We start from the raw sequence: 27,875 nt of genomic DNA, 5'->3' as shown, positions 1-27,875 counted from the left end.
GGAGCAACCCCCGACCTAAGGGAATTGAAGGCCTCCAAGAAGTGGGGGGCTAAGAGGGATTCCAAGGATTTGTAAAGATTAGGGTGAGACCATCAGGTCCGGGTGCCTTCCCAGGTTGTGTGGCCTTCAGTGCAGCCCGCTATTCAGCGGGAGAGATGGGAGTTTCCAGGGAGGCAAGGGCCTCCTCGGAGAGGCAGGGCATGCCTGAGTTTGCTATGTAGGACCGAACCTTGTTCCGAAAGTCTGCGCTAAGAGTTAGGGGATTGGACCGGTCACAGGTATACAGGGCAGCATAGTAGTCTTTAAAGGCCGCGGCAATTTCAACCGGTAAATGTACTTTGTGGCTTGGAGGGGTGGAGATGGAGGGGACAAATGTGCGAGCGCGCTGGGCCCAAAGTGCCCTTGCTAATGTCCGTCCACACTTGTTGCCAAACTCATAAAAATGCCGCCTGCATCTAGTCAATGTCGCTTTGGCTTTATGCAACAAGTGTGTACAGAGTTCCTCTCTAACTCGCGCCAACTCCACACCCACCGCACTGGAGGGGGCAGCCTTGTGGGTGGTCTCCAGCTCCCCAAGTCTACCCAGGAGTTTAGCAGTCTTAGCTGATTTTTCCCGCTTCAGGCGCGCCCCGTGCTTAACCAATACCCCTCTGGCGATGCACTTATGGGCCTCCCACAAAACTGTGGGTGAGATGTTGTCCGTCCCATTAAGTCGGAAGTAGTCCTCCAGTTCCTTCCTCAGGTCCGCTAAAATCACGACATCCTGAATCAAGGAAGCGTTCAACTGCCAATGCCACTGTGTGGGGTAGGGCGTAGGGAGGGCAATTTGCAACAAAATCAGTGCATGGTCCGAGAAAGTTATGTTATAGATTGAAGCGTCCAATAGGAGGGCCAAGTCCCTATGTTTTAGAAACAGGTAATCCAGTCTAGAGTACATTTGGTGGGACTGCGAATAGAAGGAATAGTCCCTGTCTTGGGGGTGGCATAGCCTCCAGGAATCTATCAGTTCATGATCATGTAAGAGTGAGGTGATTTTCCGCAGTGTGGCCCGGTTCAGGTATGAGATGCCCTTCGAGGTATCAATGGAGGGTTCCAAAGCCACATTAATGTCACCACCCGCCACAACCACCCCTTCAGAAAAGTCTTCAAGGGTCTCTAAGTAGGACTCCAGGGCCCTGGCCTGACCTGAATTCGGTAGGTAGAGAGAGGCAAATGTAAATACCTGTGAGGCGATGCGGCCCTTAACGAACAGACTACGCCCCTCTTCATCACACCGAGAGTCCATGAACTCCCATGGGAGCGAACGGGAAATCAGGATAGATGTGCTCCTTGCCTTCTGGATAGGAGAAAAGCTATGGTAAATGAATGGAAACCAAGAATTAGAGGAGTGGGAAAAGGAAGGAAAGAAAGGACCAGGTAGAAGCAAGGAAGTAGAAGGGCGCTCAGTAAAGAGAGAGTGCGCCCCAAGAGCTAGGAGCACCAAAGTGCAAGTCAGAGACAAAGACCCAATAAGGGTCCAGGAAAGAAGACCAAGGAGGAAGGGAAAGTAAAGACGAGGTTGCAGAAAACCATGAGAGCCGGCTCCAGGCCAGCCACACGAACAGGAACATTCACCAGCTCCCCGCTTCCAGAGCCCCACAGAAGAGAAGGGTCGGGAACTCCGGGAGGGAGGCACCGGGGCACAAACTTAGTTACAAAAAACCCCACCCACCACAAATTACAATGAAAATGGAAGCTAAGAAGACCCCACCAAATTTGCACAATAGGTGCCTCGAAGGCAACATTGGCGTTGAAGTCACTTAAGGAGGAGGCTTAGAGGCGCTGCAGACACCATGAGCAGCATAGCTCCCAGTAAGGAAGCCACCATGAGGGAGTGTCAGTAGGCAGGATGTCCTGGCCACGGTACTCTGCCAAGTCAAGCTTCCTGAGGCATCCTCTGGGAGAGGTCCATGACCGTGGGATCCGGACGTGGCGGAGAGGGGGAAGCACTCCTCCGGATCGAACGTCTGTGGCGGCGAGATTGGCGAGGTGGGGGATCCAACCTGTCAAGAGCCAGCCAATCCGGAACCGACACTGGAGGAATGTCCAGGAAGGAGAATAGTTGTTGCAGTTCCTCATGCCGTCGTAGTACGAAGGTGGACGATCCCCTGCGGACTATCACATGAATGGGGTGCCCCCAGCGGTATGTGGCCCCCACCTCCCTGATGGCTAGCAGGACCGGCTGCAACTGCTTCCGCATGTATAAGGTGCGGGGGGAGATATCAGGGAACAGCCGCACCTGCACACCCTCATAAGTAACAGTACCTGAGTTCCGCACGGCTTGAACAATGAGGTCCTTGTCAGTATAGTAATGTAGCCGGCACAACACATCTCTCTGCATGGTGTTATCACCCTGAGGGGACCGGTTAACTCTGTGCACTCTGTCTATAATGAAGGTAGAGTCTAGTGGGCACGCAGCGGCCATGTTGAAGATCTCGGTCACCCGGCGTGTAAGGTCATTATCTTGTGGGCGTTCTGGCAACCCTTTCAGGCGGACGTTATTTCGTCTCCCCGTTCTCCTGGTCATCCAGGCGCATGGCAAGGTGCTGTGTATGGGCTTGAGCGCGCACCATGTCACTCTCCAGGGAGTCCATGCGGTCAGACAGGGCAGATACTGAGGCCTTAGAGCACCGTACCACCGCTACCATCTGTGTGACCTCCGCACTCACCGCTGCAATGGCCTGCTGCTGTGACAGCTCGATGTGGTGGACTACCGCGTCCATGGCGTTGCGGGTGGGAAGCGCCTGGATCAGCTCCCGCAATAACTGCAGTTCGTTGTGGACCGGGCCCACTCAGCTGCTGGGTCAGGGGGAACAGAGGCCACGGAGAGGAGGCCATGGGGTCTTGTGAGTCATCCTGACTTGCCTGCAGCCCGGAGCTGGTCGACTGGCTTCTGTGCGTGTCCCGCTTGGTCTGCTGTGAGGGTATCGGTGTCATCTTTGCTCCCTCTGCAGCCGCGCCGTCCGGTCTCGTCACCTGAAGAAAGCGGTCAATCCGCGATGTGGACCTGGTGGAACGGGTCACCGGGGTTCTGGAGGGGTCCACACTCTTATCCCTCTTGCCTGACATGAGGTACAAACCGGCAGGTGAGTTAAAAAACGCTGAATTCGCGCAGCTGGACCTGGAGCTCTTTGGCAATGCTTCCTCACGGCTCCATGGCTAAGCCACACACCCCAGCCTGAGCTTTCTGATTCATCGATAGACTGACAAAGAGGCAGTGGTGGGTGTGAGGAAAGGTGGGTGCAGGGTGACTGGTCATCCACTATCTTACCTCGGGGTGACATTTCCAGGCCACCATCTTTACTCTGTCGCAGGAAGGTAGACACAGAAGCCATTGTGCAGCAATCACTTTAATCAGAAGATAAATTATATTTATACATTAAAAATATATCTGATTTATTTTCATATAAGAGAAGAAAGAATCGAAAATAGAGGGAGCAAGACCACCAAGAGGAGAGGGTCCAGGAAATGAGAGGAGGAAGAGACGACACAGAGAGGGAAAGTTAGGAAACAAGAGGAAGAGGAGCCGTCGCTGGAGGGTCCAAAAAATAAAAGAAGGAAAAGACACTACCGAGAGGGAAAGTCCGGGAAATAGGAGCTAGAGGCACTGCAGAGCGAGGAGCGTTTGGGATGTAACAGAAACCACCAAGAGTGAAGGTCCAGGGAATAAGAGGAAGAAAGAGAACCTGCCCGGGGGAAGGCAGCTGAGAGGGGAGGTCCAGGAAATGAGAGGAGGAAGAGACGCCGCAGAGCGAGGAACGTCTGGGACGTGAGAGGAGGAAGAGGAAGCACCAAGAGGGGAGGTACAGGGAATAAGAGGAAGAAAGAGAACCTGCCCGGGGAAGGCAGCCTGAGAAATGAGAGGAAGAAGAGACGCTACAGAGCAAGGAACGTCTGGGATGTGAGAGGAGGAAGACACAGCCTAGAGGGGCAGTCCAGGAAATGAGAGGAAGAGACGCCGCAGAGAGAGGAACGTCTGGGAAGTGAGCAGAGAAAGAGGAAGCACCAAGAGGGGAGGTCCAGGAAATTAGAAAAGGAAGAGAAATTGCTAAGAGGGGCAGTCTGGGAAATAAGAGGAGGAAGCGACGTGGCAGAAAGAGGAACGTCTGGACCGTGAGAGGAGGAAGAGGAAGCACCAAGAAGGGAGGTCCAGGAAATGAGAGGAGAAAGAGAAGAGGCCACCGTAGGGCAGATCCTTTGTATTAACTGAGTCCCTGTTATTTATCCATGGCTTGTAGTATGTGCAGAAGATGAAGAATCCAGAATTCCTTTTAGTCTTGTGCTCCAGTCACATCCAGAGCTGCAGTCACTATGCTGCTGGCCCCCTAATAGCTCTCAGGCTGCGGCCCTTACATCTCAGTATAATGGTTGCAGTGTGACCCTATTTATTCCATACATGGCAGATACATGAGGTAGCAGCTGTGAGGAGGGTGTGGAGTGTTCCCTCACAGATCACTGCATCCACTCTGACTGTAGTTAATATGGAAATTGTGAGAAATCCAGAGATTGTCGCAGTCCCTTTGCGGGTTCAAGGATCCAAGTGATGTGACCTTCTGCTTGTGGTGATAACTTAAAAGTTCAGTTCCCCTTTAAATTTGAAAAAGAAGTGATGGCCAAGAATTGGTGCAACTCATGGAGAGATCCAATGCAAACGCCATTACGAAGGGGTCTATGAAATGCCAAGCATGTAATGTGAGCGGTGCCCCCTGTGGTGAGGAGGTGTAATTGCATTTTTCTGCATAGGTTCTGGGAAGAATATCAAGGGCTGTGGCTTCATTCCCTGCTGCAGTATAAGAGGCGCCATCATGTAGACGTCACTGAGGTGTGAGGCACGGTGTGGGCAATGCTTGTGTGTCCTGGATGTGCAGCATCTCTGTCGCCTCCCTATGATCAGTGGCAATTCTGACACCTGGGGTCGCACTTCCTTCCATTCACATTGCACTGACATCCCCCAGAGGTGTCCCCGGGGCCCTGCGCACACAAGAAGAGACGGGTCAGTTTCATCAATGAGCTACAGCAAGATGGCGTCCTGCACTGTTCATGTGTTACATATCTTTGGTCATGTGATGTGATGTCTGTGCAAACCTGATCCTGTTCACCCAGCTGAGATGGTAGAGTGTTTGTTACAATGTATCAGTGTAGTAAACAAGGACACTTCTATTCAATGACAGCAAGAGAGGAGACAGGACAAAAGCTGTGACCTGGCAGCCCCCCACTGTCTGCACCAGACAACTTACCTGTGGACCCCAGCGAGGGCCCTTGGTGACCCAACATATCTCAGTCTGACACATGGTGCAGCGGATCCAGTCACAGCCGTCCTTCTTCTGGACGATAATCTGACACGCTGGACAATACATGGCCTCCCCTGTCTGCACCAGGGTCTGAGAACAGAGAGGACACTCACATCACACAGCCGGCACATACTAACCGCAAGCATGGACCTCCCGGTGTCATGATACTGGGGGGGGTCCGTGATTACGTTCCGTGACACATCTTCCATGCATGGACCATATTCACAAAATGTGCAAATTCCCCCTTTAATATTTGCAGGGTCACATGATCCTCACCTTCAACATGTCGCTGGTCTGTTTGGCGGCTGCATCGTTCTGAGCTCGGATACGCAGATCGTCCTGGTATTCTTTGCAGTTCATCCCATCGTGTATGGCCTGGGGGGGGGTGCAGTAATGATGGGTCACACCACCTGTGCACACTAAATCACAACCGCCTGTGGCCAAACAACCCAGAGTCCCCCCCGCCCCCACATTACAATATCAGCACCCCAGTAAACCTATTGCTTGCCCCCAGTAGTCAGTGCTGCCCTCTCCACCCCAGTATCACTTGTACCTTACAGATCAAGCAGTTCTGAGCTTCACATATAGGACAAACAAACTCATTGACAGAGTCCTCGTAGATGCACCATCCTCTACAGTCCGCAGTGCGACAGTGATAACTGTTCTGGCTTCTGCTCTCCGCCACCACCAGGCTGCGCTCCAGGAGGCGCGAATACTCATCCACCGACACTAACTGCGGGCAAAGAGAAACAACACTCCTAACATGGGGGCAACAAGAGGAGGAATAGGGGGAGCGGAAGAGGAGCGGGGGAACAGAGAAGGAACAGGAGAGGAGGAGAGAGAAGGAACAGGAGAGGAAGAGGAGAGGGGGAACAGAAGAGGGAGAGGAGAGGGGAAACAGAGAAGGAACAGGAGAGGAGGAGAGAGAAGGAACAGGAGAAGAAGAGAGAGAAGGAACAGAAGAGGAGAGGGGGGAACAGAAAGAAGAGGAGAGAGAAGGAACAAGAGAGGAGAGGGGGAACAGGAGAGGAGGAGAGAGAAGGAACAAGAGAGGAGAGAAGGAACAGAAGAGGAAGAGGGGGAACAGAAGGAACAGGAGAGGAAGAGAGAGAAGGAAGAGGAGAGTAAGAGGAGAGAGACGGAACAGGAGAGGAAGAGGAGAGGGGGAACAGGAGAGGAAGAGGAGAGGGGGAACAGGAGACGAAGAGGAGAGGGGAACAGGAGAGGAAGAGGAGAGGGGGAACAGGAGAGGAAGATGAGAGGGGGAACAGGAGAGGAAGATGAGAGGGGGAACATGAGAGAAAGAGAAGGAAGAGGAGAGGATAAAGGGGAAGAAATAGGTGAGGAAGAGAGAAGGAACAGGAGAGGATGGAAGAACAGTGGATAAAGGGAAAGAAAGAGAGGAGAGGAGGGTGAGGAATGGAGAATGGGAGAGTTAAGGAAGCAAGGAAGAGAAGAGAATAGGAAAAGGTGGGGGCTGGGGCACATAGGATCTCTGTGTTTGGATCCTATGGGGCAGATCTCTCTCTCTCTCTCTGTGTTTGGATACTATGTAGCAGAACTACGGTATTGTATTACTATTGACAAATCGCACACAGCCTAAAGGCCCTATTCCACGGAACGATTATCGTCCCGTGGAATTGACAGCAACGGTCAGCCGACATCGTTCATGTCGGCTGATTGTTGCGTCGTTTGTCTTTCAAACATGTTGAAAGACAAACGACTGATACAGCAACGATCTGCTGCCGTCGCTCTGTGGAATAGGAGCGTCGGCAGCAGATGCTGCTGTATCCTATGGGCTGCCCGGGCGATCAGCGATCCCCCGGGCAGCCCCCCTGCAGCTCCGCACGCCCCCCCCCCCCCCCCCCCCCCCCCCAGATTCACCCGCTCAGGGAACGAGGAGCAAGCGAGCGCTAATAGCGCTCGTTTGCTCCTGTCAGTCGGCCCGTGGAATAGGGCCTTAAGAGGGAGAGAGCGTCCCTGTGCTGAGCCCCCTCCTCCCTGCACTGCTCCCCCTCCTCCCTGCACCACACCCCTCCCAAATGCACCATGCCCCCGCGTCCCTGCACTGCGCCCCCTCCTTCCTGCAGCGCTCCCCCTCCTAACTGCACCGCACCCCCTCCTCTCTGCATCACGCCACCTCCTCCCTGCAGCGATCCCCCGCGTCTCTGTGCTGAGCCCCTTCCTCCCTGCACCACGCCCCCATGCTGAGCCCTCTCCTCTTGCACAGCGTCCCCTCCTCCCTGCTTTGCACCTCTTCCTCACTTTACTGCAGCCCCTCCTCCCTGCACCACGCGCCCCCGCACTGAGCCCTCTCCTCTTGCACAGCACCCCCTCCTCCCTGCTTTGCACCCCCTCCTCGCTTTACTGCACCCCTCCTCCCTGCAGTGCTCCCCTGTGTCCCTGTGCTGAGCCCCCTCCTCCCTGCACCACGCGCCCCCGCGCTGAGCCCTCTCCTCTTGCACAGCACCCCCTGCTTTGCACCCCCTTCTCGCTTTACAGCACCTGCTCCTCCCTCCCTGCACTGCTCCCCCTCCTCCCTGCAGCGCTCCCCTTCCTCCCTGCAGCACTCCCCTGTGTCCCTGTGCTGAGCCCTCCTCCCTGCACCACACGTCCCCGCGCTGAGCCCTCTCCTCTTGCACAGCACCCCCTGCTTTGCACCCCCTTCTTGCTTTACAGCACCTGCTCCTCCCTCCCTGCACTGCTCCCCCTCCTCCCTGCAGCGCTCCCCTTCCTCCCTGCAGCGCTCCCCTGTGTCCCTGTGCTGAGCCCCCTCCTCCCTGCACCATGCGCCCCCGCACTGAGCCTTCTCCTCTTGCACAGCACCCCCTCCTCCCTGCACCGCGCCCCCCTCCTTGCTGTATTGTGCCCCCTCTTCCCTGCTCTCCGCCTCCTCCTCCCTGCACTGCACCCTCTTCTCCCGGTACTGCTCCTCCTCCATGCACTGTGCCCCTCTTATGCTCCCTATGTTATCCCCGGCCACTCACCGCTCTGACCTCTCTGTCTTGCAGCTTCCTGTCACAGGCGTATGTATCATCCCGAAAGGGACATGACACCTCAGGATCCTCACAGCAGTTCACCACCTGTCTGAGACATTCCCTGAGGAGGCAAAGACAAGGAAGCAGTGAGTTATATCATACTCCATAGTGAGTGCAGCTCTGGAGGATGAGACATGATGTAACAGCACAATAGTGAGCGCAGCTCTGCAGGAGGAGACAGGATGTAACAGCAGAATAGTGAGTGCAGCTCTGGAGGAGGAGACAGGATGTAACAGCAGAATAGTGAGTGCAGCTCTGGAGGAGGAGACAGGATGTAACAGCAGAATAGTGAGTGCAGCTCTGGAGGATGAGACAGGATGTAACAGCAGAATAGTGAGTGCAGCTCCAGAGGATGAGACAGGATGTAACAGCAGAATAGTGAGTGCAGCTCTGGCGGATGAGACGTGATCTAACAGCAGAATAGTGAGTGCAGCTCTGGAGGATGAGACAGGATGTAACAGCAGAATAGTGAGAGCAGCTCTGGAGAATGAGACATGATGTAACAGCAGAATAGTGAGTGCAGCTCTGGAGGATGAGACATGGTGTAACAGCAGAATAATGAGTGCAGCTCTGGGGGATGAACACTGATGAATGCCATATAGCTCTGGTCACAAGAGTTTACAATGTAAAAATAATGAGGGGTAGGAAACACATGGCGGAAGAGTTAGTTGTGGATTATGCCCCCTGGCACAGATGGGTCAGAGGCCGGACAAGGTGATGAGTAAAGAAGATGTAATAAATGTGGTGACTGTGCCCACACCTACCTACAGAAACTATGCAGACACTCCCGCAGGAGAACCCCGCCCCCCGCCGGGACATCCGTGTAGCAGATCCGGCATTCGATTGGCTCCTGGTTGGGGATCAGAACTTCATTGTCGAGTTGTATGAGATGTAGGAAATTCTGCTGCCGCTCCTCCTCCAGAGCCTGGGAGGAAGGAAGAGAACATTAGGGCCACATCACAGGATCAGCTCTGCTACATTATACATACATCACAGGATCGGCTCTGCTACATTATATACCACATAACAGGATCGGCTCTGCTACATTATATACATCACAGGATCAGCTCTGCTACATCATATACCACATCACAGGATCGGCTCTGCTACATTATACATACATCACAGGATCGGCTCTGCTACATTATACATACATCACAGGATCAGCTCTGCTACATTATACACCACATCACAGGATCAGCTCTGCTACATTATACCCCACATCACAGGATCAGCTCTGCTACATTATACCCCACATCACAGGATCAGCTCTGCTACATCATACCCCACATCACAGGATCAGCTCTGCTACATCATATACCACATCACAGGATCAGCTCTGCTACATCATATACCACATCACAGGATCAGCTCTGCTACATCATACCCCACATCACAGGATCAGCTCTGCTACATCATATACCACATCACAGGATCAGCTCTGCTACATTATACACCACATCACAGGATCAGCTCTGCTACATCATACCCCACATCACAGGATCAGCTCTGCTACATCATACCCCACATCACAGGATCAGCTCTGCTACATTATGCACCACATCACAGGATCAGCTCTGCTACATCATATACCACATCACAGGATCAGCTCTGCTACATCAGGGCCACATGACAGGATCAGCTCTGCTACATCATACCCCACATCACAGGATCAGCTCTGCTACATCATACCCCACATCACAGGATCAGCTCTGCTACATTATGCACCACATCACAGGATCAGCTCTGCTACATTATACACCACATCACAGGATCAGCTCTGCTACATCATACCCCACATCACAGGATCAGCTCTGCTACATTATACATACATCACAGGATCGGCTCTGCTACATCATACCCCACATCACAGGATCAGCTCTGCTACATTATACACCACATCACAGGATCAGCTCTGCTACATCATATACCACATCACAGGATCAGCTCTGCTACATCATACCCCACATCACAGGATCAGCTCTGCTACATCATATACCACATCACAGGATCAGCTCTGCTACATTATACACCACATCACAGGATCAGCTCTGCTACATCATATACCACATCACAGGATCAGCTCTGCTACATTATACACCACATCACAGGATCAGCTCTGCTACATTATGCACCACATCACAGGATCAGCTCTGCTACATCATATACCACATCACAGGATCGGCTCTGCTACATTATACATACATCACAGGATCGGCTCTGCTACATTATACACCACATCACAGGATCAGCTCTGCTACATTATACATACATCACAGGATCAGCTCTGCTACATTATACACCACATCACAGGATCAGCTCTGCTACATTATATACATCACAGGATCAGCTCTGCTACATCATATACCACATCACAGGATCAGCTCTGCTACATCATACCCCACATCACAGGATCAGCTCTGCTACATTATACCCCACATCACAGGATCAGTTCTGCTACATTATACCCCACATCACAGGATCAGCTCTGCTACATCATATACCACATCACAGGATCAGCTCTGCTACATCATATACCACATCACAGGATCAGCTCTGCTACATCATACCCCACATCACAGGATCAGCTCTGCTACATCATATACCACATCACAGGATCAGCTCTGCTACATTATACACCACATCACAGGATCAGCTCTGCTACATCATACCCCACATCACAGGATCAGCTCTGCTACATCATATACCACATCACAGGATCAGCTCTGCTACATCAGGGCCACATCACAGGATCAGCTCTGCTACATCATACCCCACATCACAGGATCAGCTCTGCTACATCATACCCCACATCACAGGATCAGCTCTGCTACATTATGCACCACATCACAGGATCAGCTCTGCTACATTATACACCACATCACAGGATCAGCTCTGCTACATCATACCCCACATCACAGGATCAGCTCTGCTACATTATACATACATCACAGGATCGGCTCTGCTACATCATATACCACATCACAGGATCAGCTCTGCTACATTATACACCACATCACAGGATCAGCTCTGCTACATCATATACCACATCACAGGATCAGCTCTGCTACATTATACACCACATCACAGGATCAGCTCTGCTACATTATACACCACATCACAGGATCAGCTCTGCTACATCATATACCACATCACAGGATCAGCTCTGCTACATTATACACCACATCACAGGATCAGCTCTGCTACATTATACACCACATCACAGGATCAGCTCTGCTACATCATACCCCACATCACAGGATCAGCTCTGCTACATCATACCCCACATCACAGGATCAGCTCTGCTACATCATATACCACATCACAGGATCAGCTCTGCTACATTATACACCACATCACAGGATCAGCTCTGCTACATTATGCACCACATCACAGGATCAGCTCTGCTACATCATACCCCACATCACAGGATCAGCTCTGCTACATCATATACCACATCACAGGATCGGCTCTGCTACATTATACATACATCACAGGATCAGCTCTGCTACATTATACACCACATCACAGGATCAGCTCTGCTACATTATACCCCACATCACAGGATCAGCTCTGCTACATCATATACCACATCACAGGATCAGCTCTGCTACATCATATACCACATCACAGGATCAGCTCTGCTACATCATACCCCACATCACAGGATCAGCTCTGCTACATCATATACCACATCACAGGATCAGCTCTGCTACATTATACACCACATCACAGGATCGGCTCTGCTACATCATATACCACATCACAGGATCAGCTCTGCTACATCATATACCACATCACAGGATCAGCTCTGCTACATCATATCCCACATCACAGGATCAGCTCTGCTACATCATACCCCACATCACAGGATCAGCTCTGCTACATCATACCCCACATCACAGGATCAGCTCTGCTACATTATGCACCACATCACAGGATCAGCTCTGCTACATTATACACCACATCACAGGATCAGCTCTGCTACATCATACCCCACATCACAGGATCAGCTCTGCTACATCATACCCCACATCACAGGATCAGCTCTGCTACATTATACACCACATCACAGGATCAGCTCTGCTACATCATATACCACATCACCGGATCAGCTCTGCTACATTATACACCACATCACAGGATCAGCTCTGCTACATCATACCCCACATCACAGGATCAGCTCTGCTACATTATACACCACATCACAGGATCAGCTCTGCTACATTATACCCCACATCACAGGATCAGCTCTGCTACATCATATACCACATCACAGGATCAGCTCTGCTACATCATACCCCACATCACAGGATCAGCTCTGCTACATCATATACCACATCACAGGATCAGCTCTGCTACATTATACACCACATCACAGGATCAGCTCTGCTACATCATACCCCACATCACAGGATCAGCTCTGCTACATTATGCACCACATCACAGGATCAGCTCTGCTACATCATACCCCACATTACAGGATCAGCTCTGCTACATCATATACCACATCACAGGATCAGCTCTGCTACATCAGGGCCACATCACAGGATCAGCTCTGCTACATCATATACCACATCACAGGATCAGCTCTGCTACATTAAAGGAGAGGGGAGAAGAGAGGAAGATGGGCATGGAGGAAGAGAGAGGAGACAGGAGAAGAGAGGAAGATGGGCAAGGAGGAAGAGAGAGGAGACGGGAAGAAAAGAGGAAGATGGGCATAAAGGAGGAAGAGAAAGGAGAGGGGAGAAGAGAGGAAGATGGGCATGGAGGAAGAGAGAGGAGACAGGAGAAGAGAGGAAGATGGGCATAAAGGAGGAAGAGAGAGGAGACGGGAGAAGAGAGGAAGATGGGCATAAAGGAGGAAGAGAGAGGAGATGGGAGAAGAGAGGAAGATGGGCATAAAGGAGGAAGAGAGAGGAGACGGGAGAAGAGAGGAAGATGGGCACTGAGAAAGAGAGAGGAGACGGGAGAAGAGAGGAAGATGGGCAGAAAGGAGAAAGAGAGAGGAGACGGGAAAAGAGAGGAAGATGGGCATAAAGGAGGAAGAGAGAGGAGACGGGAGAAGAGAGGAAGATGGACATAAAGGAGGAAGAGAAAGGAGAGGGGAGAAGAGAGGAAGATGGGCATGGAGGAAGAGAGAGGAGACAGGAGAAGAGAGGAAGATGGGCAAGGAGGAAGAGAGAGGAGACGGGAGAAGAGAGGAAGATGGGCAAGGAGGAAGAGAGAGGAGACGGGAGAAGAGAGGAAGATGGGCATAAAGGAGGAAGAGAGGAGACGGGAGAAGAGAGGAAGATGGGCATAAAGGAGGAAGAGTGAGGAGATGGGAGAAGAGAGGAAGATGGGCATAAAGGAGGAAGAGAGGAAGATGGGCATAAAGGAGGAAGAGAGAAAGATGGGCATAAAGGAGGAAGAGAGAGGAGACGGGAGAAGAGAGGAAGATGGGCATAAAGAAGGAAGAGAGAGGAGACGGGAGAAGAGAGGAAGATGGGCACTGAGAAAGAGAAGAGACGGGAGAAGAGAGGAAGATGGGCAGAAAGGAGAAAGAGAGAGGAGACGGGAAAAGAGAGGAAGATGGGCATAAAGGAGGAAGAGAGAGGAGACGGGAGAAGAGAGGAAGATGGGCATAAAGGAGGAAGAGAAAGGAGAGGGGAGAAGAGAGGAAGATGGGCATGGATGAAGAGAGAGGAGACAGGAGAAGAGAGGAAGATGGGCAAGGAGGAAGAGAGAGGAGACGGGAGAAGAGAGGAAGATGGGCAAGGAGGAAGAGAGAGGAGACGGGAGAAGAGAGGAAGATGGGCATAAAGGAGGAAGAGAGAGGAGATGGGAGAAGAGAGGAAGATGGGCATAAAGGAGGAAGAGAGAAAGATGGGCATAAAGGAGGAAGAGAGAAAGATGGGCATAAAGGAGGAAGAGAGAGGAGACGGGAGAAGAGAGGAAGATGGGCATAAAGAAGGAGAGGAGACAGGAGAAGAGAGGAAGATGGGCATAAAGGAGGAAGAGAGAGGAGACGGGAGAAAAGAGGAAGATGGGCATGGAGGAAGAGAGAGGAGACCGGAGAAGAGAGGAAGATGGGCATAAAGGAGAAAGAGAGAGGAGACGGGAGAAGAGAGGAAGATGGGCACTGAGAAAGAGAGAGGAGACGGGAGAAGAGATGAAGATGGGCACTGAGAAAGAGAGAAGAGACAGGAGAAGAGAGGAAGATGGGCATAAAGGAGGAAGAGAGAAGAGACGGGAGAAGAGAGGAAGATGGGCATAAAGGAGGAAGAGAGAGGAGACGGGAGAAGAGAGGAAGATGGGCATAAAGGAGGAAGAGAGAGGAGATGGGAGAAGAGAGGAAGATGGGCATAAAGGAGGAAGAGAGAGGAGACGGGAGAAGAGAGGAAGATGGGCACTGAGAAAGAGAGAGGAGACGGGAGAAGAGAGGAAGATGGGCAGAAAGGAGAAAGAGAGAGGAGACGGGAAAAGAGAGGAAGATGGGCATAAAGGAGGAAGAAAGAGGAGATGGGAGAAGAGAGGAAGATGGGCATAAAAGAGGAAAGAGAGGAGACGGGAGAAGAGAGGAAGATGGGCATAAAAGAGGAAAGAGAGGAGACGGGAGAAGAGAGGAAGATGGGCAAGGAGGAAGAGAGAGGAGACGGGAGAAGAGAGGAAGATGGGCAAGGAGGAAGAGAGAGGAGGGGAACATGAGAGCAGAAGACAAAGAAAGCAGAAGGACTGAGGGGGATGAGAGAGGAGGAAGTGTACTGGACGAGAAGCACTTCAGCCGGGACATGTTACCTGGTCCCCACAGCCGGGGATTATATTTCTAGGTTTCAGTGCTAGTCCCTATGTTCCCCTTATCGCCCCCTGCTGGCCACTTATTCTTCGTTTTGTCTCGGTATTGGAAATCCCCATTAGGCTGCGTTCACACGTACAGGATCTGCAGCAGATTTGATGCTGTGTTTAGTTATTTAGATGAAATCCGCTGCGGATCCTGTGTGAACGCACCCTTAGATTATTGCTGTGATTAATATTGATACTGATCGGTATACTCCTGGTTGTTTAGTTATTAGGTTATAATAATACAGGCCCTAGGACATCAACTATATTGTGTGTAATGCCTCCCGGGTATGTGTGACCATGTACACTGCTCAACCACAAGCAGGGACCCCTCAGATACCCCTCCCAGATGGGACTTATATATATATATATATATATATATATACACCCCTCCTAGATGTAACTGATATATATATACCCCTCCTAGATGTAACTGATATATATATATACACCCCTCCTAGATGTAACTGATATATATATATACCCCTCCTAGATGTAACTGATATATATATATATACCCCTCCGAGATGTAACTGATATATACACTCACCGGCCACTTTATTAGGTACACCTGTCCAACTGCACGTTACCACTTAATTTCTAATCAGCCAATCACATGGCGGCAACTCGGTGCATTTAGGCATGTAGACATGGTCAAGACAATCTCCTGCAGTTCAAACCGAGCATCAGTATGGGGAAGAAAGGTGATTTGAGGCCTTTGAACGTGGCATGGTTGTTGGTGCCAGAAGGGCTGGTCTGAGTATTTCAGAAACTGCTGATCTACTGGGATTTTCACGCACAACCATCTCTAGGGTTTACAGAGAATGGTCCGAAAAAGAAAAACCATCCAGTGAGCGGCCGTTCTGTGGGCGGAAATGCCTTGTTGATGCCAGAGGTCAGAGGACAATGGGCAGACTGGTTCGAGCTGATAGAAAGGCAACAGTAACTCAAATAGCCAACCGTTACAACCAAGGTAGGCAGAAGAGCATCTCTGAGCGCACAGTACGGCCAACTCTGAGGCAGATGGGCTACAGCAGCAGAGGACCACACCGGGGGCCACTCCGCTCAGCTAAGAACAGGAAACTGAGGCTACAATTTGCACAAGCTCATCGAAATTGGACAGTAGAAGATTGGAAAAACGTTGCCTGGTCTGATGAGTCTCGATTTCTGCTGCGACATTCGGATGGTAGGGTCAGAATTTGGCGTCAACAACATGAAAGCATGGATCCATCCTGCCTTGTATCAACGGTTCAGGCTGGTGGTGGTGGTGTCATGGTGTGGGGAATATTTTCTTGGCACTCTTTGGGCCCCTTGGTACCAATTGAGCATGGTTGCAACGCCACAGCCTACCTGAGTATTGTTGCTGACCATGTCCATCCCTTTATGACCACAATGGACCCAACATCTGATGGCTACTTTCAGCAGGATAATGCGCCATGTCATAAAGCTAGAATCATCTCAGACTGGTTTCTTGAACATGACAATGAGGTCACTGTACTCCAATGGCCTCCACAGTCACCAGATCTCAATCCAATAGAGCATCTTTGGGATGTGGTGGAACGGGAGATTGGCATCATGGATGTGCAGCCGACAAATCTGCGGCAACTGTGTGATGTCATCATGTCACTATGGACCAAAATCTCTGAGGAAGCTTCCAGCACCTTGTTGTATCTATGCCACCAAGAATTGAGGCAGCTCTGAAGGCAAAAGGGGGTCCAACCCGTTACTAGCATGGTGTACCTAATAAAGTGGCCGCTGAGTGTATATACCACTCCTAGATGTGACTGATATATATATATATATATACCCCTCCTAGATGTGACTGATATATATATGTATACATCCACACCCATCATCCCTGGGAATACCCTGTATTACCCAATGGCGGCCTGGAGGTGGCATCACACACAGAATTACAGTGGTAACCCCCTCCAGGCTGAACAAACTTTACATAATATATTTGTATATTATATATGTAATGTGTGCGGCCTCCACGTGCTGTATGACCTCCCTACAAGGCCCAGGCATGCTCCTGATGAGGTGTATGACCTCCCTACAAGCCCCTGGCATGCTCCTGATGAGGCGGCTGTATGACCTCCCTACAAGGCCCGGGCATGCTCCTGATGAGGTGTATGACCTCCCTACAAGGCCCCGGCATGCTCCTGATGAGGTGTCTGTATGACCTCCCTACAAGGCCCGAGCATGCTCCTGATGAGGTGCCTGTATGACCTCCCTACAAGGCCCGGGCATGCTCCTGATGAGGTGTCTGTATGACCTCCCTACAAGGCCCGAGCATGCTCCTGATGAGGTGTCTGTATGACCTCCCTACAAGGCCCGGGCATGCTCCTGATGAGGTATATGACCTCCCTACAAGGCCCGGGCATGCTCCTGATGAGGTGTATGACCTCCCTACAAGGCCCGGGCATGCTACTGATGAGGTGTATGACCTCCCTACAAGGCCTAGGCATGCTCCTGATGAGGTGTATGACCTCCCTACAAGGCCAGGGCATGCTTCTGATGAGGTGTATGACCTCCCTACAAGGCCCGGGCATGCTCCTGATGAGGTGTCTGTATGACCTCCCTACAAGGCCCGGGCATGCTCCTGATGAGGTGTATGACCTCCCTACAAGGCCCGGGCATGCTCCTGATGAGGTGTATGACCTCCCTACAAGGCCCGGACATGCTCCTGATGAGGTGTCTGTATGACCTTCCTACAAGCCCCGGGCATGCTCCTGATGAGGTGTCTGTATGACCTCCCTACAAGGCCCAGGCATGCTCCTGATGAGGTGTCTGTATGACCTCCCTACAAGGCCCGGGCATGCTCCTGGTGAGGTGTATGACCTCCCTACAAGGCCCGGGCATGGTCCTGATGAGGTGTCTGTATGACCTGCCTATAAGGCCCGGGCATGCTCCTGATGATATGTATGACCTCCCTACAAGGCCCGGGCATTCTCCTGATGAGGTGTCTGTATGACCTCCCTACAAGCCCCGGGCATGCTCCTGATGAGGTGTATGACCTCCCTACAAGGCCCGGGCATGCTCTTGATGAGGTGTCTGTATGACCTCCCTATAAGGCCCGAGCATGCTCCTGATGAGGTGTCTGTATGACCTCCCTATAAGGCCCGAGCATGCTCCTGATGAGGTGGCTGTATAACCTCCCTACAAGGCTCAGGCATGCTCCTGATGAGGTGTCTGTATGACCTCCCTACAAGGCCCGGGCATGCTCCTGATGAGGTGTATGACCTCCCTACAAGGCCCGGGCATGCTCCTGATGAGGTGTATGACCTTCCTACAAGGCCCGGGCATGATCCTGATGAGGTGTATGACCTCCCTACAAGACCTGGGCATGCTCCTGATGAGGTGTCTGTATGACCTCCCTACAAGGCCCGGGCATGCTCCTGATGAGGTGTATGACCTCCCTACAAGGCCCGGGCATGCTCCTGATGAGGTGTATGACCTCCCTACAAGGCCCGGGCATGCTCCTGATGAGGTGTCTGTATGACCTCCCTACAAGGCCTGGGCATGCTCCTGATGAGGTGTCTGTATGACCTCCCTACAAGGCCCGGGCATGCTCCTGATGAGGTGTCTGACCTCCCTACAAGGCCCGGGCATGCTCCTGATGAGGTGGCCGATGTTCTCCTGAGGGATCTCCTCCCAGACCTGGACTAAAGCCGCCGCCATCTCCCGGACAGTCTGTGCTGCAATGTGACGGTGGATGGAGGAGACATGATGTCCCCGATGTGCTCAAGGGGATTCAGGGGAACGGGCAGCCAGTCCATAGCGTCACTGCCTCCATCTTGTAGGAACTGCTGACACACTCCAGCCACAGGAGGTCTAGCATTGTCCTGCATTAGGAGGAACCCCAACCGCACCAGCATATGGTCTCACAAGGGCTCTGAGGGTCTCGCTACCTAATGGCGGTCAGGCTACCTCTGGCAGCACATGGAGGGCCGTGCGGGCCCCAAAAAGGTCCCCCCCATTACAGACCCCCTGCCAGACCGCTCATGCTTAAGGACGTTGCAGGCAGCAGATGGCTCTCCATGGCGTCTCCAGACTCTGTCCCGTCTGCCACATGTGCTCAGTGTGAACCTGCTCTTATCTGTGAGGAGCACAGGGGGCGCCAGTGGTCAATCTGACAATCCTGGCGTTCTCTGGCACATGCCAAGTGTCCTGCACCGTGTTGGACTGTGAGCACATCCCCCATCTGTGGACGTTGGGCCTCACACCATCCTCATGGAGACGCTTTCTAATGGAGGACATTGGGCTCTGGCAGTGCTCCTCCTGGTCCTCCTTGCACAGAGGCGGAGGTAGCGGCCCTGCTGCTGGGTTGTTGCCCTCCTACGGCCTCACGTGATCATGTGACTGGAGGGGGACATAAGCGTGATCATGTGACTGGAGTGTGACATAAGCGTGATCACGTGACTGGAGTGTGACATAAGCGTGATCACGTGACTGGAGTGGGACATAAGTGTGATCATGTGACTGGAGGGGGACATAAGCGTGATCATGTGACTGGAGGGGGGACATAAGTGTGATCATGTGACTGGAGGGGGACATAAGCGTGATCACGTGACTGGAGGGGGACATAAGCGTGATCATGTGACTGGAGGGGGGACATAAGTGTGATCACGTGACTGGAGTGGGACATAAGCGTGATCATGTGACTGGAGTGGGACATAAGCGTGATCATGTGACTGGAGGGGGGACATAAGTGTGATCAGGTGACTGGAGGGGGACATAAGCGTGATCATGTGACTGGAGGGGGACATAAGCGTGATCATGTGAGTGGAGGGTGAGAGATTTTGGCAAATATAATAGATACAGAACATAAAAGAGAAAAGGCTAGAGAACAGAATACAGAGTGATGGCCGCCGCCGCCATCTGGTAGAGAGGTAGAATGTGTGACGGGCGGCATATCCTGCCCTCAGCGCTCTCTCATCCTGTGGTCACACAGCTCAGGGACTTCTGAGAAACACAAGATGAGGAAGATACCGAGAAACGAAAGTGCAGCCCCTCCCCCCATATAGTAACACAGAGACCCCAGATATAACCGCCCAGAGGACCAATCTACATGATGGCTCCACAACCTGTACAGTATATGTATGATACATCACACAACATACATATATACATCACACCACATACTATACACGTATATACATCACACCACATACATATATACATCACACCACATACTATACACGTATATACATCACACCACATACATATATACATCACACCACATACTATACACGTATATACATCACACCACATACATATATACATCACACCACATACTATACACGTATATACATCACACCACATACATATATACATCACACCTCATACTACATATAAATATATATATACACACACATATATACATGCATACACCCCAGCATATCATTTGCTATCCCTACCGCCTGGTTGCACTGGTGACTCATTTTAAGGCTGTCAGATATCACTACCCCTAAATCCTTCTCTTCTGAAGTCTTTTCCAACACAGAACTGCCAATGTCATACTTGGATACAGGATTCCTCCTCCCCAACTGCTTTATTTTACATTTGGAAACAATGAACTGCAGTTTCCATTGTTTGGTCACTTATCCAGCAACACTAAATCCTTCCCCATATTACTGACCCCTCCCAGGATATCAGCTACAGAGAAACCTTACCCACTAACCCCTTCTCCTATATCACTATCCTTACCCACCAACCCTTCTCCTATGTCACTATCCTTACCTACCAACCCTTCTCCTATGTCACTATCCTTACCTACCAACCCTTCTCCTATGTCACTATCCTTACCTACCAACCCTTCTCCTATGTCACTGTCCTTACCTACCAACCCTTCTCCTATGTCACTATCCTTACCTACCAACCCTTCTCCTGTGTCACTATCCTTACCTACCAACCCTTCTCCTATGTCACTGTCCTTACCTACCAACCCTTCTCCTATGTCACTATGCTTACCTACCAACCCTTCTCCTATGTCACTATACTTACCTACCAACCCTTCCCCTATGTCACTATCCTTACCTACCAACCCTTCTCCTGTCACTATCCTTACCTACCAAACCTTCTCCTATGTCATTATCCTTACCTACCAAACCTCCTATGTCACTATATTTACCCACCAACCCTTACCCTATGTCACTGTCCTTACCCACCAACCCTTCTCCTATGTCACTATCCTTACCTACCAACCCTTCTCCTATGTCACTATCCTTACCTACCAACCCTTCTCCTGTCACTATCCTTACCTACCAACCCTTCTTCTGTCACTATCATTACCTACCAAACCTTCCACTATGTCACTATCCTTACCCACCAACCCTTCTCCTATGTCACTATCCTTACCCACCAACCCTTCTCCTATGTCACTATCCTTACCTACCAACCCTTCTTCTGTCACTGTCCTTACCTACCAACCCTTCTCCTATGTCACTATCCTTACCTACCAATCCATGTCCTATGTCACTATCCTTACCCACCAACCCTTCTCCTATGTCACTATCCTTACCAGGGCTGTGGAGTTGGTAAGCCGCAGCTCTGACTCCAACTTCAATAGTGATATAGAGAGGTCACACATAGTAATATATAGAGGGGTCACACATAGTGATATAGAGAGGGGTCACACATAGTGATATAGAGAGGGGTCACACATAGTGATATAGAGAGGGGTCACACATAGTGATATAGAGAGGTCACACATAGTGATATAGAGGGGTCACACATAGTGATATAGAGGGGTCACACATAGTAATATATAGAGGGGTCACACATAGTGATATAGAGAGGGGTCACACATAGTGATATAGAGGGGTCACACATAGTGATATAGAGAGGGGTCACACATAGTGATATAGAGAGGGGTCACACAGTGATATAGAGAGGGGTCACACATAGTGATATAGAGAGGGGTCACACATAGTGATATAGAGAGGGGTCACACATAGTGATATATAGAGGGGTCACACATAGTGATATAGAGAGGGGTCACACAGTAATATAGAGAGGGGTCACACATAGTGATATAGAGAGGGGTCACACATAGTGATATAGAGAGGTCACACATAGTGATAGAGAGGGGTCACAGATAGTGATATAGAGGGGTCACACATAGTGATATAGAGAGGGGTCACACATAGTGATATAGAGAGGGGTCACACATAGTGATATAGAGAGGTCACACATAGTGATATAGAGAGGGGTCACACATAGTGATATAGAGAGGGGTCACACATAGTGATATAGAGAGGGGTCACACATAGTGATATAGAGAGAGGTCACACATAGTGATATAGAGAGGGGTCACACAGTGATATAGAGAGGTCACACATAGTGATATAGAGAGAGGGGTCACACATAGTGATATAGAGAGGGGTCACACATAGTGATATAGAGGGGTCACACATAGTGATATAGAGAGGGGTCACACATAGTGATATAGAGGGGTCACACATAGTGATATAGAGAGGTCACACATAGTGATATAGAGGGGTCACACATAGTGATATAGAGAGGGGTCACACATAGTGATATAGAGAGGGGTCACACATAGTGATATAGAGAGAGGTCACACATAGTGATATAGAGAGGGGTCACACATAGTGATATAGAGAGGGGTCACACATAGTGATATAGAGAGGTCACACATAGTGATATAGAGAGGTCACACATAGTGATATAGAGAGGGGTCACACATAGTGATATAGAGGGGGGTCACACATAGTGATATAGAGAGGGGTCACACATAGTGATATAGAGGGGGGTCACACATAGTGATATAGACAGGGGTCACACATAGTGATATAGAGAGGTCACACATAGTGATATAGAGAGGGGTCACACATAGTGATATAGAGAGGTCACACATAGTGATATAGAGAGGGGTCACACATAGTGATATAGAGAGGGGTCACACATAGTGATATAGAGAGGGGTCACACAGTGATATAGAGGGGTCACACAGTGATATAGAGAGGGGTCACACATAGTGATATAGAGGGGTCACATATAGTGATATAGAGAGGTCACACATAGTGATATAGAGAGGGGTCACACATAGTGATATAGAGAGGGGGTCACACATAGTGATATAGAGGGGTCACACATAGTGATATAGAGAGGGGTCACACATAGTGATATAGAGAGGGGTCACACATAGTGATATAGAGAGGGGTCACACATAGTGATATAGAGAGGGGGTCACACATAGTGATATAGAGAGGGGTCACACATAGTGATATAGAGAGGGGTCACACATAGTGATATAGAGAGGGGTCACACATAGTGATATAGAGAGGGGGTCACACATAGTGATATAGAGAGGGGTCACACATAGTGATATAGAGAGGGGTCACACATAGTGATATATAGAGAGAGGTCACACATAGTGATATAGAGAGAGGTCACACATAGTGATATAGAGGGGGGTCACACATAGTGATATAGAGAGAGGTCACACATAGTGATATAGAGAGGGGTCACACATAGTGATATAGAGGGGTCACACATAGTGATATAGAGAGAGGTCACACATAGTGATATAGAGGGGGGTCACACATAGTGATATAGAGAGGGGTCACACACAGTGATATAGAGAGGGGTCACACATAGTGATATAGAGGGGTCACACAGTGATATAGAGAGGTCACACATAGTGATATAGAGGGGTCACACATAGTGATATAGAGGGGTCACACATAGTGATATAGAGAGGGGTCACACACAGTGATATAGAGAGGGGTCACACATAGTGATATAGAGAGGGGTCACACATAGTGATATATAGAGAGAGGTCACACATAGTGATATAGAGAGGGGTCACACATAGTGATATAGAGAGGGGTCACACAGTGATATAGAGGGGTCACACATAGTGATATAGAGAGGGGTCACACATAGTGATATAGAGAGGGGTCACACAGTGATATAGAGAGGGGTCACACATAGTAATATATAGAGGGGTCACACATAGTGATATAGAGAGGGGTCACACAGTGATATAGAGAGGGGTCACACATAGTGATATAGAGAGGGGTCACACATAGTGATATAGAGAGGGGTCACACATAGTGATATAGAGAGGGGTCACACATAGTGATATAGAGAGGGGTCACACATAGTGATATAGAGGGGTCACACATAGTGATATAGAGAGGGGGTCACACATAGTGATATAGAGAGGGGTCACACAGTGATATAGAGAGGTCACACATAGTGATATAGAGGGGTCACACATAGTGATATAGAGAGGGGTCACACAGTGATATAGAGAGGGGTCACACATAGTGATATAGAGAGGGGTCACACAGTGATATAGAGAGGGGTCACACAGTGATATAGAGAGGGGTCACACATAGTGATATAGAGAGGGGTCACACATAGTGATATAGAGAGGGGTCACACATAGTGATATAGAGAGGGGTCACACATAGTGATATAGAGAGAGGTCACACACAGTGATATAGAGAGGGGTCACACACAGTGATATAGAGAGGGGTCACACACAGTGATATAGAGGGGTCACACACAGTGATATAGAGAGAGGTCACACATAGTGATATAGAGGGGTCACACATAGTGATATAGAGGGGTCACACATAGTGATATAGAGAGGGGTCACACATAGTGATATAGAGAGAGGTCACACATAGTGATATAGAGAGGGGTCACACATAGTGATATAGAGGGGTCACACATAGTGATATAGACAGGGGTCACACAGTGATATAGAGAGGGGTCACACATAGTGATATAGAGAGAGGTCACACATAGTGATATAGAGAGGTCACACAGTGATATAGAGAGGGGTCACACATAGTGATATAGAGGGGTCACACAGTGATATAGAGAGGGGTCACACATAGTGATATAGAGAGGGGTCACACATAGTGATATAGAGAGGGGTCACACATAGTGATATAGAGAGGGGTCACACAGTGATATAGAGAGGGGTCACACATAGTGATATAGAGGGGTCACACATAGTGATATAGAGGGGGGTCACACATAGTGATATAGAGAGGGGTCACACATAGTGATATAGAGAGGGGTCACACATAGTGATATAGAGGGGTCACACATAGTGATATAGAGAGGTCACACATAGTGATATACAGGGGTCACACATAGTGATATAGAGGGGGTCACACATAGTGATAGAGAGAGGGGTCACACATAGTAATATAGAGAGGGGTCACAGATAGTGATATAGAGAGGTCACACATAGTGATATATAGAGGGGTCACACATAGTGATATAGAGAGGGGTCACACATAGTGATATAGAGAGGGGTCACACATAGTGATATATAGAGAGAGGTCACACATAGTGATATAGAGAGGGGTCACACATAGTGATATAGAGGGGTCACACATAGTGATATAGAGGGGTCACACATAGTGATATAGAGAGGTCACACACACAGCTGCAGCCATAGAACACTGAAGAAAACCCGGCACTGAGGACAGAGGTTACAGCTACACTACTTATGTCTCCTCCTCCTCCTCTATATTACACAGGATATCTCCATATTACACCGCTGCTCATATACAGTCATCAGCATCCAGGGAGAGACCAGCACAGATCTCCCCCCGCACAATGGACTCTTCCAGCTCAGAAACAAACTGCCAAATAGTGACCGACAACCTCTCCCCGACCACCCAGTGTCCTATTACTGATATATTCCCCGACCACCCTTATGTAATAGGCCCAGTGCTGTATTACTGATATATTTCCGACCACCCTTATGTAATAGGGCCAGTGTTGTATTACTGATATATTCCCCGACCACCCTTATGTAATAGGGCCAGTGTCCTATTACTGATAGATTCCCCGACCACCCTTATGTAATAGGGCCAGTGTCCTATTACTGATATATTCCCCGACCACCCTTATGTAATAGGGCCAGTGTCCTATTACTGATATATTCCCCGACCACCCTTATGTAATAGGGCCAGTGTCCTATTACTGATATATTCCCCGACCACCCTTATGTAATAGGGCCAGTGTCCTATCAGAATGTTGCTCATAATATATATTGATAAGCAAAACTTCATATCAAAATTCAATTTTAAAAATTGATTGTTCAGCAATCCATAGTCAGAAACAATGTGTGGTATAATCGGTAGTCTAATCTACCCAGCGATATTACCTTATTCTGGCAGCAATTCCATCCGGATATACTGTCCTTCTGTGGCTAGAAAGACACATACTCACAGTATACACTTTACATTGCTTTTTATTTTCATCTTGCAAGGTATATCGCAGTAATAGCTCACTCCTCCTTCCTAATGCGCATGAGGAAGGAGGAGTCCCGTCCTCAGAAAGGTCCGGCGGGAGGCCGTAGTGTTTGGCATGTGTTCATGGAACTACTCAGCCTGTGAGCTATTACTGCGATATACCTTGCAAGATGAAAATAAAAAGCAATGTAAAGTGTATACTGTGAGTATGTGTCTTTCTAATCACAGAAGGACAGTATATCCGGATGGAATTGCTGCCAGAATAAGGTAATATCGTTGGGTAGATTAGACTACCGATTATACCACACATTGTTTCTGGTTATGGATTGCTGAACAATCGGATTTGTGGAAGTCTGGATTGTGTGGATTTGGATTATTATCCCACAAAGTGCGATGTTGGTTGTTTGTTAAAAATTGATTTTTACATTTTTTCCTACTCCAACCAAAACTAGTTCTGACTCCACAGCCCTGATCCCTACCTACCAACCCTTCTCCTGTCACTATCCTTACCTACCAACCCTTCTCCTGTCACTATCCTTACCTACCAACCCTTCTCCTGTCACTATCCTTACCCACCAACCCTTCTCCTGTCACTATCCTTACCTACCAACCCTTCTCCTATGTCACTATCCCTACCCACCAACCCTTCTCCTGTCACTATCCTTACCTACCAACCCTTCTCCTGTCACTATCCTTACCTACCAACCCTTCTCCTATGTCACTATCCTTACCTACCAACCCTTCTCCTATGTCACTATCCTTACCTACCAACCCTTCTCCTATATCACTATCCTTACCTACCAACCCTTCTCCTATGTCACTATCCTTACCTACCAACCCTTCTCCTATGTCACTATCCTTACCTACCAAACCTTCTCCTATATCACCATCCTTACCTACCAACCCTTCTCCTATGTCACTATCCTTACCTACCAACCCTTCTCCTATGTCACTATCCTTACCTACCAACCCTTCTCCTATGTCACTATCCTTACCTACCAACCCTTCTCCTATGTCACTATCCTTACCTACCAACCCTTCTCCTATATCACTATCCTTACCTACCAACCCTTCTCCTATGTCACTATCCTTACCTACCAACCCTTCTCCTATGTCACTATCCTTACCCACCAACCCTTCTCCTGTCACTATCCTTACCCACCAACCCTTCTCCTGTCACTATCCTTACCCACCAACCCTTCTCCTGTCACTATCCTTACCCACCAACCCTTCTCCTGTCACTATCCTTACCTACCAACCCTTCTCCTATGTCACTATCCTTACCTACCAACCCTTCTCCTATGTCACTATCCTTACCTACCAACCCTTCTCCTATGTCACTATCCTTACCTACCAACCCTTCTCCTATGTCACTATCCTTACCCACCAACCCTTCTCCTATGTCACTATCCTTACCTACCAACCCTTCTCCTATG

The 27,875-nt window shown here is 49.7% G+C and overlaps 1 protein-coding gene across 2 annotated transcripts in view; it reads right to left on the bottom strand.

The window, feature by feature from the left end:
• Window positions 1-3,373: 3,373 nt before the first annotated feature.
• Window positions 3,374-27,875, bottom strand: part of SHARPIN (SHANK associated RH domain interactor) — a 48,768-nt gene continuing 24,266 nt past the window's right edge. Inside the window, exons 9-14 of one of the 2 annotated variants that reach the window (XM_069956944.1) lie at window positions 9,133-9,293; window positions 8,318-8,429; window positions 5,884-6,063; window positions 5,607-5,705; window positions 5,277-5,420; window positions 3,374-5,010 (exon numbers count right to left, since the gene is read on the bottom strand). In XM_069956944.1, coding sequence (XP_069813045.1) covers window positions 4,930-5,010; window positions 5,277-5,420; window positions 5,607-5,705; window positions 5,884-6,063; window positions 8,318-8,429; window positions 9,133-9,293 — 777 coding nt within the window. In that variant the 3' untranslated portion in view covers window positions 3,374-4,929. The remainder of the gene's footprint in view (window positions 5,011-5,276; window positions 5,421-5,606; window positions 5,706-5,883; window positions 6,064-8,317; window positions 8,430-9,132; window positions 9,294-27,875) is intronic. The other variant, XM_069956945.1, reaches the window with a different exon arrangement.

This window comes from Dendropsophus ebraccatus, chromosome 2 (genome assembly GCF_027789765.1).
Source record: "Dendropsophus ebraccatus isolate aDenEbr1 chromosome 2, aDenEbr1.pat, whole genome shotgun sequence".
Classification (NCBI taxonomy): domain Eukaryota; kingdom Metazoa; phylum Chordata; class Amphibia; order Anura; family Hylidae; genus Dendropsophus; species Dendropsophus ebraccatus.
This window is presented reverse-complemented; position numbering and strand designations above follow the sequence as displayed.